We start from the raw sequence: 19,088 nt of genomic DNA on the forward strand, positions 1-19,088 counted from the left end.
CCCGCCCCGTGGCGCGCTGGCGTCACGCCCAGGTCCCGCCCCCAGCAACCCGGAAGCGGGAGCGCGCAGGGGAGCGGCGGGAGCGGCGGGCGCGGCGGGCGCGGCGGGCGCGGCGGGGCGGAGAGGCCCCGCGGAGCGGCCTGAGGATTGCCGGGCAGGCAGGCGGGTTGGCCGGGGACCCGGCCCGGGACCGGCGGCGCGCAGCAGTCAAGGCCCAGGTGAGTGCTTACGACCGCGGGTGGGGGTTCGATCATCGGCGGGTAGCCGTGTAAGGGGATGGAGCTGAGGGGTAATGGAAGTGTATGAAGGCAGGGATCGAGGGGCGGGAACGAGCTTGGGGGGATCGTGGAGGTGTTGCAGGAGACGGCGTGCAAGAGGTACGAAGCAAGAGAAAGTTGATGGGATAGGCCTTGTGAGGGAGTTTGCGGGCGGGTGGGGAGGTAGGTCTTGTGGCTTTGAGCAGCTTCTCTGAAGAGGACGTGGCTAAGTGGTAGTTGAGGGGTCGCAGGAAACGGGTCTGGGAGGGGCAGAGGGAAGGAGGCGATGTTGAGAGGCCCAGGCCGGGGTAGAGGGGCAAGGCCGGTGGGGGCGGGACAGCCTGGGTACGATCGGGGGAAGGGGTGCAGGACAGCCTGGGGATGTTAGCCCACGGTTGAATCGCGGAGGAATGGTGCCTGAGGCAGGGCGGCGCCAGGGACTCAGTGAGTGTTCATAAATGCGAGAGGTTCTGAACCCACTGGTGTGGTGGCCTGCCGGACTGGGAAGGAGAAAATGGGGGATATAAGGGGGCAAAAATAGGGTAGAAGGCATGGTAAGAACTGAAGGCCTGTCCGGGGTGGACCTGAGGAGGAGGGGAAGGGAGGAAGGTACTGTAGCAGCCCCATTCAGATGTTGGGATGCAGTTCACGGAGATTCGGGAGGTGGGGGTGGGGGCTGCCTTTCTTGATTCATCTTCCCGATTTCACCCCCAGTCACTGGGTGACCGTGGGTAATTCCCAGCGCCCTCTGGGCCTGGATTCCAGAATTCCGGACTGGAAAACCACACCACTCTCCTGCTAGGACCTGGCTGCCTGGAGCCTGGGGGTCCCAAGGAGCAGGGAAGCAGGCTCTGGGCCCTCCTTGGGACCGGAACTGGGTTTCGGAGGGGAGGGAGTGCGTGTTCGCGCACTGGAGTGTGCTAGGCTGTCACCACCTCCTCAAAGTTGCATCCTTGGACTTAAATGGGTAAAATGACACAGGAAATCTGTCCTCCAGTGGCTGTGAGCTCAGCCCCAGAGGCAGCCGGTGTGCTCTGCCTTCTCTACTGTGGGCCTGTAAGCCAGGGGTCTTTAAGGGAAAGCCTCTCCTGCACTCTTTGTCCGCGGTGGTAGTTGGTGGGGACATTGTGCCTTCCAGTTGGAAGGTCCGAGCTTCTACCTTGCTGAGTTATGTTCTGGTCTAGGAATCTCTAGGCTCTTAAGGCATCCAGGAGCAGTGGGAGGTGACATGGGCCTCAGAGGTGGAAAGTTGTTTCACCGTCTGAAGGGCCAGGTTCTGTCAAAGTCCTTGCATGGAGCAGTTTTGATCAGCATTAATTTCTCTTCTTTCCCGACTGTGGGGAACCTTGTCTCCGATCTGCCAGAGGGCTGGGGAGCCTGGGTTTAAAGCTCGTACAGGAAATGAATCTGGATACCTTGACTGTAAAGAGGGCCACAGAGAGAGCCACCCCCTTCACTTCCAGAATGTTCTGGCCCCAATGGACAGTAGTTCCAGGACACTCAATCAGAGCCACTGTCATGCCTCTGCAGACATTGAGCGTGGGCTTGCTGGTAAACAGGACCAGAATCTTCTGGTTGCATGGCCTGGCTGTTTTCTCCCCCTGGCACCGGAAGCATGGCCAGGTACGCTCTCTTGGAGGGGCCTGTGTTGGGGATTCTGACCTCCTTCAAGTCTCTTTGTCTGTTTTCACCTGCAAAATGAATGGATTGACCTCAATCAGCATTTTTCAACTTTGAAACCCAACCCTTCTTGATAATCTCGGTGTCTCCAGCACACAGCCCCCTTGGATTTTTTGTAGCTCCCAACTGGGGATGCCCTCCCTGCTTCAGTGATCCCAGTTTGGATTAGCTTTCCATTCTACAATTTATATCAAAAAATGATTTTTTGCTGCACTTTTGTGTTCCAAATGGAAAGTTGTAGTGCATAACGTGCTTTGCACATCACATCTGTTCCCAAAGCTCTAGCTGCATCCTGTGGTTGGAAATCGCTGGGTGAGACCCTCCCTCAGGTTCAGACCTATGACTCAAAGAAGCACGTGGGACGTGGGAACTCCCCTTTTTGTTTGGCTGTAGGATACATTCAGTGTCCCCAGCAGGGGCTTTTTAACTTGCTCCTTCCCTCTCATCTCCTCAAAGTTGTATGTCTTGGTTGGACCCAGTGTTCAGTTAAGCAAGAGCTGATTGTGCTGGGAGCTGGTTCCAGGGAACAGAGATGAACCCTCTTGGCCTGGAGGAGGGACATTCTAGTAGCTCTACCCCCAACACACACACACACACACACACACACACACACACACACGAATAATGGAGTTGAGTTCGTAGTCAGTTTAGCAATAGAGCTGGTGCAACAAGTGGTAGGAACAGAATGAGGAGTGACTAGTGCAAGCTTTCGGGCTCAAGCGTTCCTACAGGTGTCCTCAGAAGACATGGCTGGGCTCCAGCCAGGCCTTGAAAGATACGGAGGTGTAAAACCAAGCCTGGAAGGGGAGTTTGCACGAGCAGGTCCCTCTGCAGCTCCACCCTTTATTGAGCACCTTCTGTGATAGACACTTTTATACCCAACTCTTAATTGTGCTAGCCAGCAGCACAGAGATCCTGGTTCCTATTTTCCCAATATGGAAACTGAGGCTCAGGGAGATGATGACTTCAGAGATGGCTCCCTGGTCCTCTAGAAACTCGAAAGATAACCCCAGATGGATAAGGACCAAATTCTAGAGCATAGTTACTCAACTGCAGCACTATTCACATTTGGGACTGGGTCGCTCTTTGCTGGGGGTGGGGGGGCAGTCCCATGTATTATAGAATGCTGAGTAACATCCCTGACCTCCACCCACAAGATGCCAATAGCACCCACCCCCCAAATCGTGATAACCAAAAATGTCTCCAGACATGGCTACGTGTCCCTTGGGGGCAGAATCGCCACCAGTAACAACCTCTGCTCTGTAGTAAAATCTGGCTCCTGCCCACCATTGCCTCAGTGGGTCTTCGGTGTAAGTTGAGCTCCTCGTGAGCTGCTGCCAAAAGCAGGAGTGGGGGAAAGAGGCCAGCAACTGAATTCTGCCATCCGGTCAGTTCTTAATCTGGAGTCTCAATAAAAAGGAGGCACCACTGGGAGCCGACCGAGGGGGAGTAGGACAATGTGCCTCAAGAATGGACAGCAGAGGAGGAACAGGAGATGAGTGGGGACTGTCTGCGTTCGCCCAGACAGCAATGCCATTGTCTTGTTCTTCTTTGTCTTACCACTGACCTGGATTTCTGCAGGATCCGTCCTTGCTTGGCACAAATTGTTGCTTTCCTTCTGAGATTAGAGGTATTCGATTCTCTTCTCAAGAGCTGTTTTGCTGGTGGCCCCGGATCAGTGTGGCTCTTGAAGCCCCATTATCTTATCCTGTTTGCCCTCTTGGCTCGAGATGCCGGTCCATCTTCAAGACAAAAAATATATTACACAGATTATCTAACTTGTGTGCCTCATGCATGCTTCTCTGCTTGTCCCCCGATGGTGACATTGTGGCTGTAACTCCATGGGAGGGAATGCACATTCTGGGACCTTCTGATCCTTTGTGGGCACTGTCCCTCCCGCCCTCGGTCCCCACCTACCAGCTCTTTGTGCGTCCCCTAGTCCCCAACTAACTGTGCCAGGCAGCCCCTGCTCGGCCTCCCCGCAGAGCAAGACAGGCCCTTCTCTCTGCCCTGCTCCTGGATGGAGGGCGTCACAGAACAAAGGGCTCTGTCCGAGCGCTGCCCAGCCCCTGAAGAGCCAGCCTGCTGCTGGCCACTACGCAGAGCCCGTCCCTTCACCTCTCCAAGTTTTCATTTGGGCCCAGAAAGAACGTCAGAGATTAGGCATGTCTCAGAAACGCAGGGATGAGTTTGGGTTCTACTCATTTCCTCATCAACACTTTCTGAGCCGGATCCAATGATAAATAAAGTAGTGATTCAAGCATTTGGCCCATGCATTAGTCGGAGTGATGAATAAGCTGACCTGGTCTGACTCATTCATTTATATCCCAGCTCTGCCCTGCTTCACAGCTCTGTGTGTTCAAGAATGGGCATTTCAGGGCTGTCTGCTGGGTGTGCGAGTTTCCTGGGGCTGCCATAAAAAAGTACCCCAGACCAGAGCTTCATCAACAGAAATTGCCTCACAGTTCTGGAGGCCAGAAGTCCAAGATCAGGGTGTCAGCCGGGTTGCATTCTCCTGAGGCCTCCTCCTTGGCTTGTAGGGGGCCGTCTTCTTTCTGTGTCTCCACGTCGCCCCCCCCCTTTGTGCAGGTTCGGTTCCAGAGTTCCTCTTTTAAGGACACCAGTCCTGTTGGGTCACAGTCCACCTTGATGACCTGCTTTTAACTTAATCACCTCTTTAAAGGCTCTGTCTCCAAATATAGTCGAATTCTGAGATCTTGGGGGTTAGGACTTCAACAGAATGAATTGGGAAGGGGGTTTGGAGACACACAATTTAGCCCATAAAGGGTAAGGGGAAAATTTTATTTTTATTTAGCAAAGGGATTTTGGACAAATAGTCGGACCAATAGAGAGTGAATTTATTTTGTTTTGCCTCACTCATTTAAGTAAACATTTCAGGGGCGGTGATCACATCAACTTTGAAAGCTCCCTGTTAGGGAATTTTCCAGATCTTGCACATGTCCCTCCTTACACTCAGGGTGACTTGAAGAGGCAAGGACCCCGCTCAGGAAGGCACAGATCTCGTGGGACTCTAAGGGGCATCTTTAGTGCCAGGCCTGGGAGACTGTGCATGTGTGTGCTCAAGCGCAAGTGCGCCCCCGCCAGGGGGCCCGGCCGAGGTGTATGATGGGGCATTTGGGGGGCCCTGTCCTGAATGTTGCCAAACCGGTGGCCAGCCTGCAGAATCACCTGTACCTCTGCCTCCATGACAGTGCTTGGTCAGGCCAGGAAGGGAGCTCATTGATTGGTGACCAAAATCAAAGATGTTATTGACAGGTAAGAACCCTGGGCCATCCGCCACCCAGGTTATGGCAGCTGTCATTAGGCCCAAAAGCGGGACCAGGTCCTTGTGGCAGAAACTGGGCAGGGAGTGTGAATCGTGGCCAGGAGGAAGAGGCCTTGCCCATGTGAAGACTATGAGGTGGGGGGTCACAGGTGGGTGGGAGGGGGCGGCTCTGGGGCAGAGAGCACCCCACGCTGCCGGGGGTGGGCAAAATCAGGAACGGAAAAAGGGATGGACCTGGAGATTTTGTTAGGATGATGGGGCTGCGGATGGCTAAAGGAGTCAGGGTCTCGGCAGTGGTGGAAATGTTCCAAAATTGAGTACAGCGAGGGGTTATTGAAGAAACTGGGATGGGGGCTCTTGGTAGGAGGCAACCAGTGGCTTTTACTGATAAGAGCCCATCTGCTCAGAGCTCAGAAGCAGCCAGTGTTATTAAGCAGCTACTTCGTTCCAGGTTCCAGACATGAGATTGACAGCTCCGTGGTCGTTGTTGTCCAAATCCTACATTGCAGCCAGTGAGGCAGGTGCCACTCCCTGAGCAGGTGCCACCCCGCAGACCTGTGATGGGGGTTCCTATGAACCAGAGCGGCTGGCCCATGTTGAGCCACTGGGCTGGCACAGAAGCACCCTCGCCCCCAGCCTCACCTGAATGAAGCCCTTGAGGATCTGAGCTGCCTTAAAAGCAGAATGGGGCTTCCTCCCTCGCCAGGGGCTGCCCTGCTTGCCAGCTGTGGTTGCAAGCAGGGCTTTTGTGTGCCGTCACCGTAGCTCCGCCCACAGGAGGTTCTCAGGGAGGCTTTCTGCTTGAGCATGACGACAGGGACTGTGATTTGGAGAGGGGAGTCCCAAAGGGCCCTCCTCTGCCCATCCAGACCCTCTTCCCCAGCAGCCTTCCATGTCTTCATGTGCCCACCACCCACCCAGAAAAGACCCAGAGCCCAGCCTCCCATAGGACCTCGAAGCTCTCTCATCCCTGATCCCCTGTAACCAGGAGCCACCTGTGTCCTGTGGGCCTGGTTCAGCCACCATCAGTTCCCCCAGCCCCCAATTCCTGTAGGAGCCACCCAGTGGGGAGCCCCCCCCGTGGTCCACCTGTCACACACAGGCTGGCTGAGCCCTTCCTAGTGTCATCCCTGCCTGGTGCTCCCTGTGCCCGACCAGGCAGTGTTCCCCATGAGACTTGCGTGAAAAATTCAACTCCGTCCCACACTCGCCAGGCCCTACTGGATAGGGTCTGACCTCCTCAACCCTGCCCCTCCCCCTCCAGCCTCATTCTGCTCACACTGGGCCCCTTGTTCTGAGGCTGCCCCTGCCCTTGGAGCTCACCATCCTCACTGGGCCGCCATCCCCGAGCACTCAGCCTGTCCGCCCCTTCTCACTGCACAGGCCTCAGCAACTGTTCACTCTCAGCTCTTCCCTGCCTCCTGGTCCCACATAACCATCCTGTCCTGGTCCGTTTTGTTCTCTCCAAAGCACCTCTGCTGTCTGGTGCTGGATCGTTCTCTGCTGGGGTGGGGGGTGGGGGTGGGGGCGTTCATACTGTGCCCTGTAGGGTGTTGAGCAGTATCCCTGGCCTCTACCCACCAGATGCCAGTAGCTCCTCCCCTCCCCACTATGATGAGGAGCAAAAATGTCTCCAGCCATCTCCTAGTGCCTGCTGGAGTGGCCCGGGTGTGACACACCGTTGTGCCTTGGTTAGAAATGCCTCTGCTTGTGGGTTGGTTTGTGGTCTTGTTTCTTGAAGACCAAGACCCCTTGACATTCTCACTCTCTCCTATGCCCAACTGGCCTGGCCGGGGGTAGGAACTGGGGAAACATTTGCTGCCAGGACAGGTTGAAGGATGTAGTCACAAACCCCAGGGAGAAGGATGAGTCTTAAGGGCTGCTGCCCGTGCCTGGGGGACGGGCTTTCTCCAGGGCACAGACCTGTTGGGCCAGACCAGAAGGCCTGGGGGACATGTCTTAGGGAAGAAAGGGGACACACTCAGGCAACGGTCATGAGAGGGTGTGTATGCTTGGAGCATCCAGCACCTTATGCACTGGGCACCTGGATTTGTGTTCCAGGGCTGCCGTAAGCTGGTACCGCAAACCAAGTGGCTTAAACAATGGAAATTTATTCTCTCCCCGTGCTGGAGGCCAGAAGTCCAAAATCAAAGCATTAGCAGGGCCATGGCTCCCTCCAAAGCCTCCAGGGGGACCCTTCCTCGCCTCTTCCAGCTTTGGGGCTCCAGGTGTTCCCATAGCTGTGGCCGCATCACCCCAATCTAAACCCTATGTTGTCCTCCAGCTCTGAGCTGCCTTGACTGAGAAACACGCTCGTTTTGTAGCTGTTTCTCAGAGCGTCCATTTTCCTGATAACTTCACATGATTGCTTCTTCCTGAAAAATCCAGTGGGCTCAAGGGCACGTGCTTGGGAACGTGGAAACGCGCTGTGTTCTGAGTGGCGCCTCTTCCTTTCAGCTCGAGAATGATTTCATCCGATAAACATGTGGCTGCAAATTATGGCCTTATATAAACGAAGCGGCTACACTACACTTTCTGGAGGCCCCATCTGCCTTATTTTCCAGTAAATTCCAAATTGCTCGCCAAACCTATAGGCAGAACCTCGCTTTTTCATGCATAAGGCCTCGGCAGCTGCTCATTCATATTTGTCCGCTCATCCAGCCCTGGGGCTGCGTTTGCAGTGGCCTCCCCGTCTGTCAGTTGTCAGTGTGTCTCCTTTCTCTGAGAGCATGAGGGAGAGGCCCTGAGTTCAGGTTCATGTCTTCTCAAGAGTTCAGGAAGTATACCAGTGTGGCGTCTGCAAAGTCTTAATTTTTCACAGTGCAGGTTTTACAGTGGGGATTTTTTATTGCGGTAAAATGCATATAACATGAAATTCACCATTAGTAACATTCAGCACATTCACATTGTTGTATAACTCTCACCTGTATCTGGTTCCAAGACATTGTCATCGCCCCTTAAGGTAACCCCGTCCCCATTAGCAGTCACTCCCCACCTCCCCGCCCCCAGCCCCTGACAACCACTGATCTGCTTTCTGACTCTCCGTATTTGCCTGTTCTGGGTATTTCATATCAATGGGATCACACACTCTGTGGCCTTTTGCATCTGACCTCTTTCACTCAGCGGGTTTTCAAACTTCATCTACACTGCAGCGAGTATCGGCGCTTCATCCCATTCTATGACTGAGTAATATTCCACTGTGTGGATGGACCGCCTTTTGTTTATCCGGCATCGTTTGGTGGGCATTTCATTTCCACCTTTTGGTCCTCTCAGCGGGAATTTTACAGTCTGTCCGCTTGACTTTCATTTGGTGACAAAGGTGTAGTTTTCCCCTGAGTCCTGGGGAGACAGGCCCCGTCAGTGTGGCGATGTGTTTTGCTTCTGTTCACGTTGTGTGTGCTTCTGTGAGCATTAGTTGGAGGATAGGTTGGGCATTTTAACATCAGGACGTTTGGTGAGATGGTTTGGATGAAGGACGGACACACAGGTGTTTAGGACCTGCTGCCCCTGCCACACGCTGCAGCCAAGCTGTGTCTCCCCACTGCCCCCCTCCACCCACAGAGCCTGCCGCCCTGGGTTCCTCAGCCCCAGACCTGCTTCCTTTCATTCCAGCGCAGCCTGGGGATTCTCAAGGCACAGGTTTCACATCCACTTGTGATGCGTATCGTAAGCCACAGCGTGACTGATTTCCAGGTCTCAGACTGTGTTCAGACTCAATGAGGAAGGCATTCTTGGAAGCCAAAGAAAATGAGCAAGCCACTCCAAGGGAGGTGCCATTGTTCCATAACAGTTATTTATCAGTGAATTATCACAGCCCTGCAGCTGTGATCTTCAGAACAGCGTGGCTCCGCACAGGAATCGACAGCCCAGAGGCAGACCCTCGTGTGTCAGATAACTTAACATACGACATTTACCAAACAGAGGGGGCTCCCGCGTCAGGGGAAGGATTCTTCAATACAAGGCATTAAAACAGTTACTTCACTCTTTGGAGAAATCATCTGGATCCCCATTTAACCTCCTACACTGTACTGGGCTGATTAGTGTCCCCCAAATTTATGTCCACCCATAAATGTGACCTTGATTGGAAATAAGGTCTTTGCAGATATAATTAAAGATATCAAGATGAACTCAGACTGAATCCAGTAGTTGGTGACTTTATAAGAGGCATAGACACAGACAGAGAAGTGCTCTCTGTGATGATGGAGAAAGGGATGGGAGGGAAGCATCTGCAAGCCCCTCAACTCCAGGGTCGGAGGCAGCCCGGAGCTGGGAGAAAGGCCTGGAGTGGATTCTCCCTCAGCACCTCCAGCGGGAGCCGGCCCTGCTGACATCTTGATTTTGGACTTTTCCAGAACTATGAGAAAGTTAATTTCTGTTGTTTTAAGCCACCTGGCTTGTATAGCACTTTGCTATATCAGCTCTAGGACACTCATACACCTTCTGAAATAATTTCCAGGTGGATAGAGGCTTAAATGTAAAAGATAAATCTGGGAAGGGAAGGTGTAGTCCCATATTATTCAGATTTGGAAGAGGAATGAGCAGTAGACATTAAAAAAAAAAAAGTAACCCACAGATCTGACTGCCCGGAAAAGGTACCATTTGTCTGAAAAAAAGTGCCATGTGCAAAAGTAAACCGATGTAAATTCGTTTCATCAAACATGGCAATGAATTCATAGCCTTCCTATGCAAAGAGCCCCCCGGAGCAGTAGTCGTGCTTCGGTGGGAAAATGGGCAACAGACATAAACCACTTACAGAAATAAAAAGCTGTTCAGGAGACATAATTTTTTTAAAAAACCAGCCTGCCAGTTGAAGACATGTAAGTAATAAGACACTCCTTTGCACCCGGTGAGAATCTGATCCGGGGGTGTTACAGGTTAATGAGGCCACCTGCGGAATGAGGGATTGCTGGGCCTGAGGGTAAATCCTGAGATTTTGCACCAGAGGCGTTATTGCCTGGGATCTGGTGGAGGGATTTGAGGGACATTCCAACCTGAGGTCAAGGATGGCACCACAAGGAGGCCATCTGAGATTTGGGTGTGACAAGCGGCAGGCAGGGTCCGGGGGTAGGTGAATGGGTGGCCGGCCACTGGTGAACCTCATGCCCTCCCATGGGTGAGGAGCTCTGGGCTGTTTGTCCATGGTTGGGTTGGAGAAACCCTGCAAGGTCAGGCCTATGAGCCTGGCCTTGGGCTGGGTGGGGAGTGGCCGCAATGTGCCAGCGGAAGGGGGGGCCGTGCTATATGGGGCCTGCCAACCTGGGGCCGATGAGAAGAGGCAGCAGTCCTAGGGGCATGGTGACAACAGACAGGATGTGGTCAGTGGGAGGAGCAGGGAACTAGCCTTTGGGATGTTCCAGGCGGGGCAGAGAGAGGTGACTATGGTGGGTTGGAGATGGGGCAGATGTCCTTGGGCATGAGCACATTCCCTGAGGGGCCACAGTGCAGTTGATGCCCTGCCCGGGGATCAGAGCCTGGGGGCCAGGCAGGAGGGGGCCCTGCACAATGCAGAGCAAGTGAGCAGGACCGGGAGAGGCTGCTTGGCAGCAGGTGTGACTGGTGGGAGTTTGGTAGCATCTTCTGGGGGAAGCGGGCAGGGGTTTCCATGGCTTGCAGCTGGGAGCAGTGGGCTGAGGGCAGGTGGGAACGGGAAAGGCTGGCTTCAGGCTGCATGGAAGCGAGGAAGTGACCAGGCTCTGTCTACCCTGGGCTGGAGAAGGATTTATTAGTGTCTCTGGCTTTAAGGCACACGAGCTGTTAACGGGAGGGTCCTCCCCCTACAAATCCCTGGGCAAGTGGAGAAAGGGGGCTGCTCTGGGAAGGAGAGTAAGGGTCCCTGGGGAGAAGGTATGGGTGAGGCTGGGCTAAGCAAGGAAGGGCCATACAGGTTTGGCAGAGGAGCTTTCCAGGATGCAGCCACGGTAGCCTGGGTGGGCTCTGACAACGGCTGGAGGGGCAGCTGCAGCAGGACAATCAGGTGGGCCTTTGGTGGACAAGGGCCCCAGCTGGTTTGGGCCCCGCCCGTTCTCCTCGGCTTTTCCTCCCTGCAGGCCTGGCTTCAGCGGCCCTCTTGAGCAAGCCTTATCTACTTCCTCCTGGCCCGGGGTGGGGCGTGCATCAACTGGTCCTATAATGGCACCCCCAGTCTCTGAGCGCAGGGTCTCCTGCTGTCCCCACCAAGGGACCCAGAGCTGCAAATGGCCCCTGCCAGCCTCTGTTCACACTGGGGCTTCAAAAGGACCTGATGATGAGCTTTCCCTGGCAGATGTGAGGTGACACTCAGCCTGTCCAGTCTTTGGCCAGACTCTCATCAGGGCACATGGTGGAGGCTGCAGGAGCAGGATCATGTCACTCAGCTCTGATGGCTTCTTGCTTAGGTTGGTGTCTGCTGGGAGGACAAAGCAGGCTCACCTGCTTTGTGACCTCTCAGTGTGACCTTTCCACTGCCTGTGTATAGGGAGCTTGGGCGTGAGACAGTCCACAGCCCCCAGCCTGTGGGCTGGGTCGACCTCCGGAAGGTGCGGTGCATATCAGCCATGTCCCCGCAAGTGCAAGTCACAGAGGGTTGTCTCTGCCCAAAGCCCTGGATGGTGTTGTGCACACACGTGCCCATGTTTGTGTGCTTGCATGTGTGTGCATGTGCGTTCTCTGTGTTTGTGAGTGTGGGTGTATCCACATGAAACTGCACACATGTGTGTACCTGTTTGTGTATGTGCTTGCAGGTGTGCACAAGTGTGAGTGTATTCACATTCGAGTATGTTCGTGCACGTGCATCTTTGTGGTTTATGCTCCCTCACATTGTTTGCGTATCAGTTTCTCCCATTGAACCGGACCTTTGAGCCAAGGTCTGGTTCATCTTTGTATCCTCAGCGCGCTTGGGCGGCACACCGTGAGCCCGCACCCGACCGCCACACATTTGTGCCTCTTGCTCCAGGACACTTTATTCACGGTTGCCAACATTGGCCGCATTTTCTTTTTCCCGCAATGTCTTCGGAAACAAATGCATTTTTTGAAAATAAACTTTTTCATTGGAGTTACTGTAGATTTACAAAACAGTTGTAAAGACAGTACAGAGCGTTCCCTGTATCCCCTGCCCACCTTCCCCCCCGTGGTGACCCTCTCACATTCTGTTCGTACAGCTAAGAAATTGACATTGGTCCACTGCTGTTATCCAGCCTCCTGACCTTCTCCAATGTCCTCGGTTCTTCCATTCGTGTTCTCTCCACGGTCAAGGATCCCACCCCGGGAACCCACTGACTTTAGTTATCACGTCTCCTCTGTCTTTCCTGGTTGCTCATAACCTTGGCAGTCATAGGAGGACTGCGTCTATCCGATGTTGTCCACAGGAGACTGGGATTGTGGCTTCTAGAAGCAAATGCACTCAGCACTTTCCTCAAGTGAGTTTTGGGGGGGCTCTCCCTGACTTCGCCCCCCTCGTTGGAGTCTGGGGTACGTTCTTGTTCAGAGTCCCTGAGTTTCTGGGTAGGTTCATTCTTCCTTATCCCCCCACACCTTTTGCTGCCCCTAGTGTATTGTGGGGGCATAACCAAGGCCTGCGGGGCCAAGACTGTGGAAGCTGGCAGAATAACTTGTCCAAGAGGAGAAGCCAGGCAGGACATGGGCTGGGAGAGGCTTCGCTGAGACATGGCCGTGACCATTGGACTTGCAGGTGGAGAGGCTAACCCTGGGCAAGGAGGGCCGAGGGAGAGTAAACTCCAGGGGGAGAGTTTGATCTTGCGGAGCAGGAGGTCTGGTGCTGTCAGTCCGCAAGAGCCACAGAGGTCAGACTCTTCCCAGCCTTCGGTTTTTCAGGAGAGCCCTGTCAGGGGCAGGGTATTCGGGCCTCAGGTCTGGGGCTCTTTGCCCGGGGTGGGTGTCGGTGTTCCCTACCGCAACTAACCCGCCACTCTGACCATGCCACCCCCTCCCTTGCAGCTCCAGGACACGCGCCCCGAGCCCGGGAGGCATGCTGAAGCCAGGCAGCTGGCAGGATGAGTGTGAACGAGGCAGCCAGCTCCGGCTGCCGGAGGGAGGCGGCCTACCACCTGCATATCTACCCACAGCTGGCCACCAGCGAGAGCCAGGCCTCATGCCGCGTGACGGCCACCAAGGACAGCAGCACGTCCGATGTCATTCAGGACGCTATCACCATCCTGCAGCTGGACGGAACCAAGCACTATGTGCTGGTGGAGGTCAAGGAGACAGGCGGAGAGGAGTGGGTGCTGGACGCCAACGACTCGCCTGTGCACCGTGTGCTGCTGTGGCCTCGACGGGCACAGGACGAGCATCCGCAGGAGGACGGTTATTACTTCCTGCTGCAGGAGCGTGACTCAGATGGGGCCATCAAGTACAAGCTCACGCAGGTGGCCCAGGCCACGGACACCCGGCGCCTAGTGGAGCGCGGCCTCCTGCCTCGGCAGCAGGCGGACTTCGACGACCTGTGCAACCTCCCCGAGCTGACCGAGGCTAACCTCCTGAAGAACCTCAAGCACCGCTTCCTACAGCAGAAGATCTACACGTATGCGGGGAGCATCCTTGTGGCTGTCAACCCCTTCAAGTTCCTCCCCATCTACAACCCCAAGTACGTGAAGATGTACGAGAACCACCAGCTGGGCAAGCTAGAGCCGCACGTGTTCGCGCTGGCCGACGTGGCCTACTATGCCATGCTCCGGAAACGCGTCAACCAGTGCATTGTGATCTCGGGCGAGAGCGGCTCGGGCAAGACACAGACCACCAACTTCCTGATCCACTGCCTCACTGCCCTGAGTCAGAAGGGCTACGCCAGTGGCGTTGAGAGGACCATCCTGGGCGCCGGCCCCGTGCTAGAGGTGAGCAGGGCAGTTGTCTGAAGGGGCCCTCTGCCTTAACATCTGGGTTTTATTAGTGCGAGAAGACAGTCTGTTATACTCACGGTTCCCTAGAAACAGGAGCTTCGCTAGAAACAGAAGGCTCAGCACGCTGTGCAGGGCCACGCGAGGAGGCACCGAGGCCGGAGCAGCAGGAGCGAGGGGAAACCATGGGCGAGGGCCCCTGTTGCAGTTTTCATGGGAAGTGATGGTTGAGGCAGGGTTAGCATTGGCTGGTTTGAATCATTTCGGGGCCCTTGGGTGTAGGGGCTGCCTGGGTTGTCTGGTACCTGCCCTGGGGTGATCAGGACAGGTGGAGAGTGACCCCAAGTGTGAAAGCTGGATAAAGGAGGCGTGGGAGTTGGGGCTCTGGCTGGAACTGTCGATGTGTGGAAGGTGTGCTCACGGGAAGTCCTTTGCCCTCTCTAGGAATTGGCTAACCCTGGGAGGGGCAGTCCCTCCAGGGTCAACCAGGCTCCAGGTGTAAAAACATCAGAACATAGAGAACAAAAAGGCCTGATTAATATACTGGTGACATCTGGGAGGCAGCCGCCTGTACTCCAGGTCCCAAAAAGAAAAGGATGGCATATTCTCACTGAGCCATTCATGACGGAGCAGTCTGGTGGGGCTGTGATGTGGAAGAATGTGCAGGCCTGGGGGTTAGGGGACAGTGAGGTGAGGGGAGGAGCCCCCGGCAGCGCCGTACAGTCAGCAGGGGAAGAAGCACCCTCTGCCTTCCATCCAGCATCCCAGGGCCAAACCCCATGGAAGCTATGGATGTGTTGCCTTGGAAGCTATGGGTGAGCCTTCTGGATGCGGGGCAGTGGACGTGACCAATCACTGTTCCTCACTCTCAGGTTCCTGAGACAGGAGCCACCGTATTTCAGAGCGTAGCCTGACCGTCGTCACCTTGTGAGGGCCAGGGCCATGTGTGGGTCCAGAGGTCTGCACTCCTAGATCTGGCAGCCAGGACTCTTTCTTTCTTAAATAAGATTTTGTCATAAGTAATTACATATAAGTAATTTTAATCATAAGTATTTAATTTGACTCAATATAATATAAGTCACTGTATTTCTTAGAGCAGTTTCAGGTTCATAGCAATATTGAGCGGGGGGTACAGAGAGTTCCCACATACCCCCTCGCTCCCACACTGTCCCCTATTGTTAGTGTGTTACATTTCTTACAGTCGACAACCAGCATTGACACGTCATTACTGACTCAGGTCCACAGTGTACTCTGGGGTTCGCTCTGTGTTGTACATTCTGTGGGTTTGGACAACTGTGCAGTGTTGTTACGTGTCCGCCGATGGGTATCACACAGAGTGGTTCCCTGCCCTAAAAAACCCCCTGTGCTCCACCTGTTCACCCCTCCCTCTCCCAAATCCTGGCAACCACTGATCTTTTCACCGTCTCCATCGTTCTGCCTCTTCCAGATTAGTTTCTTTCACTCAGCGATACGCACCCTCCATGTCTTCTTGTGGCTGGAGACCTCATTTGCCAATTAACACCTCGTTATCTGGATGTGCCATAGCCTGTCTGTCCACAGGAACCCAGACCACCCTCCTCAGGGGTATGGGGGTCTTGCCTACCTTGAAGCATTGACCTTCAGCCTCTGCCAGTCCCCCAAGCTGAGGGCCTGATGCAGCTGCCTGGGAGGGCTGTTGTGCAAATGCACTGAAATCACACCGAGGCTGTGCCTGCTCAGCACACTTCAGTTCCTCTTCCTCGGTGATGATCTCTGAGATCATCCGCAAGAGATTCACTGGGGCCGCAGCGCCTGGCCCTGTGCCTGCAAGGGTAGCCTGTTTCTGTCTTCTCCTGTACACGTAATGTAAAGGTTGTCATTTTTTGTGTAAGTGTTTAAAAACTACTGAGTAACCCAGCCATAGAACAGACACTTTCCTCTTGAACACTGTGGGCCCCGAGTGTGTCTCCCTCCATTCTGATCTCCTGTTCACTCTGTAAACATTCCGCGCACGTCTGCCAGGTGCCAGGCACTGTTCTAGGCACTGGGCTATATGGTGGCCACAGTGGACACAAAGGCCTGCCTGAGCAGAATTGCCTCCCAGTGACGAGAAGACAGGCAGAGAAGTAAATAACGGGCCTCGTGTCAGAGCTGGGAGCCAATTGAGAACAGCAGGCAGGCCCCAGGAAGAAGGGTTGAGGGGGCAGGAGGCGAGAAGGTGAGGCTGAGTTGGGCCTGGAAAGAGGGGTGAGTCATGAGGAGGCGCGGCCAGTGAAAGGCCAGGAGGCTGGGCCAGGCCTGGTGTGTTGGAGGAAAGGCAAGGGTCCTGGAGGGCACAGGAGGGGCCTGAGTGGAGTGATTGGGAGGCAGTGGGGACAGAGAAGTGACAGGCAAATCATTCATTGCCTTGTGGGCTGTGGGGAGGGCGCTGCGTGACATGGGAGCCAAGGAGGGTGTCCCAGGTTCAATTTGGCCCCATCACAGCTCTGAATCTCAGCTGCGATGAAGTCAGTGGCCCCACTGTCCTCCCAGTGAGGACCAGGAGCCATGGCAGGTGCTCTAGGCCAGCGCATTGGTGTCTGGCACCAGAGTCCTGAAGAAAATGGTACAGGCGGTCAATGACATTAGAAATGAAGAATGTGAACGAGAGGGCAGACCCAGTGTTCACCAATGGAGCGTCTTGCCAAGTGGACATTTACCCTCAGGGAACCAGGCAGGCACGTGGGTGTGCCCATGATTGGTGAGAACACTGGCCCCGAGGTCTTAACAGACATGGCAAGGAGGCAGGATTGGCATTGGGGTGTAGTTTCCTTTCCTAGCTTAGGACCATGCAGAGCACCCAGATGAGGTTCCTGTGGCTGCCACAACCAAGCACCACAGACAGGAGGCCTTCAAATGACAGGACTTTACACTTGTCCCTCAGTAGCCGTAGGGGACTGGTTTCAGGGCCCCCGTGGGTACCAAAATTCCCAGGTGCTCAAGTTCCTTGTAAAAAATGGCATAGTGATTGCAGGCAAGCCGTGTTTGCACACAGGCTGCAGCCCAGAATACCTGTGCATCACTTCGTTCACGTAGATTCGGCAGAGTGCTCGGCACCTGGCAAATTCAGGTTTTGCCTTTTTGGAACCATCCAGAAGTTTTTTCCTTAATGTTTTTGATCCTTGGTTGGTTGGATCCATACATGCAAACCCCATAGATTTAGAGGGCCAACTGTACTTTCTCCCTGCGCTGAGGGCCAGAAAGCTGAAATCTCAGTGTTGGCAGGACCATGCTCCCTCTGAAGGCTCTGGGGAAGGACCCTTCCTTGTCTCCTCCAGCTTCTGGGAGCTCTAGGCGTCCTTGACTGGCGGCCGCATCACCCCAGTCTCTGCCTCTGCCGTCACACTGCCTTTTCTTATAAAGACACCAGTCGTTGGATTTAGGGCCCACCCTCCTCCAGGATGACCTCATCCTAATTCCATCAGCAATGACCCCATTTCCAAATACTGCCATGCTCAAGGTCTAGAGGACCAGGATGTGGACATGTCTCTTTGGGGACACGAGTCAGCTCACAGCAGCCCCCACTGAGTGACAGCTATGATCCCTGAGGGCCACCCTGGCTCAGTAGCCATCCAGGAGGCCCCAGTGTCGCCCTCCAGCCTCCTAGCTCCTCCCCGGTAGTTGCCCCAAGGGATCCTGACACATTCTTGGAGGGCCTTAGTCACCCTCCACAGCAGGCATCTGTGCCCTGTGAGTCAGACGCTTCTGACCTCGCCTGGCTGCCTCCCTGGAGCCTCAGCAAGCCGGCAAGGCCCGGTTTCCCCAGCGGTTAGGATCACTGGAGGGCGGTGCCCACACCAGCTTCCAAAACCAGCTTAAGCCAAATCCACACCGAGGCCGTAAACATGCTTCCCAGGGCAACCTTTTGGAATGGACGAAGATTGTTCTAATTTAGAGCTGGGCTCCCCAGTCGAGGCACCGCTGGTGTCCCGAGCCAGGTCACTCTCCGTGGTGGGACCATCCTGTGCACTGGCAGATGCTGAGCAGTAGCCCTGGCCTCTACCCACCAAGTGCCAATAGCAACTCCTCCCTCCTATTTCTGACACCCAGAAATGTACCCAGACATCACCAGATGTCCCCTGGGGGCAGAATCTCCCCCGGGTGCAAACAGCTGTCCTAGAGTCACAGCTTGTGATCCCACAAGACCCAGTCACTGTTTCTTTCAGATGCCAACCATTTACAAGTTGTCCGAGAGTCCCAGCCATTCGGAGCTAAGCCAAGGGACACTTTCTAATAACGAATAATCTGTTATCAGCCTTCGGACTCACTTGGGTGTCAGGCTTCAGGTGCCACAGTTTCCACCTGTCATCTCTCTGAGCCCTCACAACAGCTCTGCTCGTTTAAAGGCGAGGCGGCCAAGCCACAGAGAGGCACGCCGGGTACAAGTGTCTTGGGGCTGCCGGCACAGCAGGAATTTATTCTCACAGTTCAGGGGACCAGGGGTCCGAAATCAAGGCATGGGTAGGGTTGGCTCCTTCTGGAGGCTCTGAGCAAGAATGGGTCCCAGGCCTCTCTCCTGGCTTCTGGGAGCTTCCGGCAACCCTTCAGCATTACTTGGCGCTTGGCCACGTCATTTCAGCCTCTTCCTCCGACTCCGCGTCGCCTTCTTCCCATCTGTCTCTGTGTCCTTTCTCTCTGAGGACACTGTCATTAGACTTAGGGCTCGCCCTAAATCCAGAACGATCTCACCTTTAGATCCTTACCCTAATTATATCTGCGAAGACCCTGTGTCCAAATAAGAACCCATTCACAGGTTCCAGGGATCAGGACTTGGACATGTTTGGGGGGTGGGGCGGGGTGGGGTGGGGTAGACACAAGTTAACCCACTCCAGTGTGGGCGGCCCAGGCCACACTGCAGGCGGCCACAGCTGGACTAGGTAGGGTTGGAAGCTGGCCGGAGTACGAGCCCTAGTTCATGGTATCTCCCTGCGTCTTCGTGAAAGATTTCCTCTCTCGCCTCAGCTGAAGATCGGCACCCCTGGCAGGGTCTGGGACTTTTTACACAGAGCTCCGCAAAAG

General features: G+C 54.8%; 1 protein-coding gene across 12 annotated transcripts in view; it reads left to right on the top strand.

The window, feature by feature from the left end:
• The first annotated feature begins 75 nt into the window (after positions 1 to 75).
• The window catches only part of MYO9B (myosin IXB), an 82,172-nt gene continuing 63,159 nt past the window's right edge, over positions 76 to 19,088 (top strand). For all 12 annotated transcript variants that reach the window (XM_045195666.2, XM_045195669.2, XM_045195667.2 and 9 more), the window contains exons 1-2: positions 76 to 218; positions 13,156 to 14,048. In XM_045195666.2, the coding sequence (XP_045051601.2) occupies positions 13,212 to 14,048 (837 nt within the window). In that variant the 5' untranslated portion in view covers positions 76 to 218; positions 13,156 to 13,211. The remainder of the gene's footprint in view (positions 219 to 13,155; positions 14,049 to 19,088) is intronic.

This window comes from Desmodus rotundus, chromosome 9 (assembly GCF_022682495.2).
Source record: "Desmodus rotundus isolate HL8 chromosome 9, HLdesRot8A.1, whole genome shotgun sequence".
Classification (NCBI taxonomy): domain Eukaryota; kingdom Metazoa; phylum Chordata; class Mammalia; order Chiroptera; family Phyllostomidae; genus Desmodus; species Desmodus rotundus.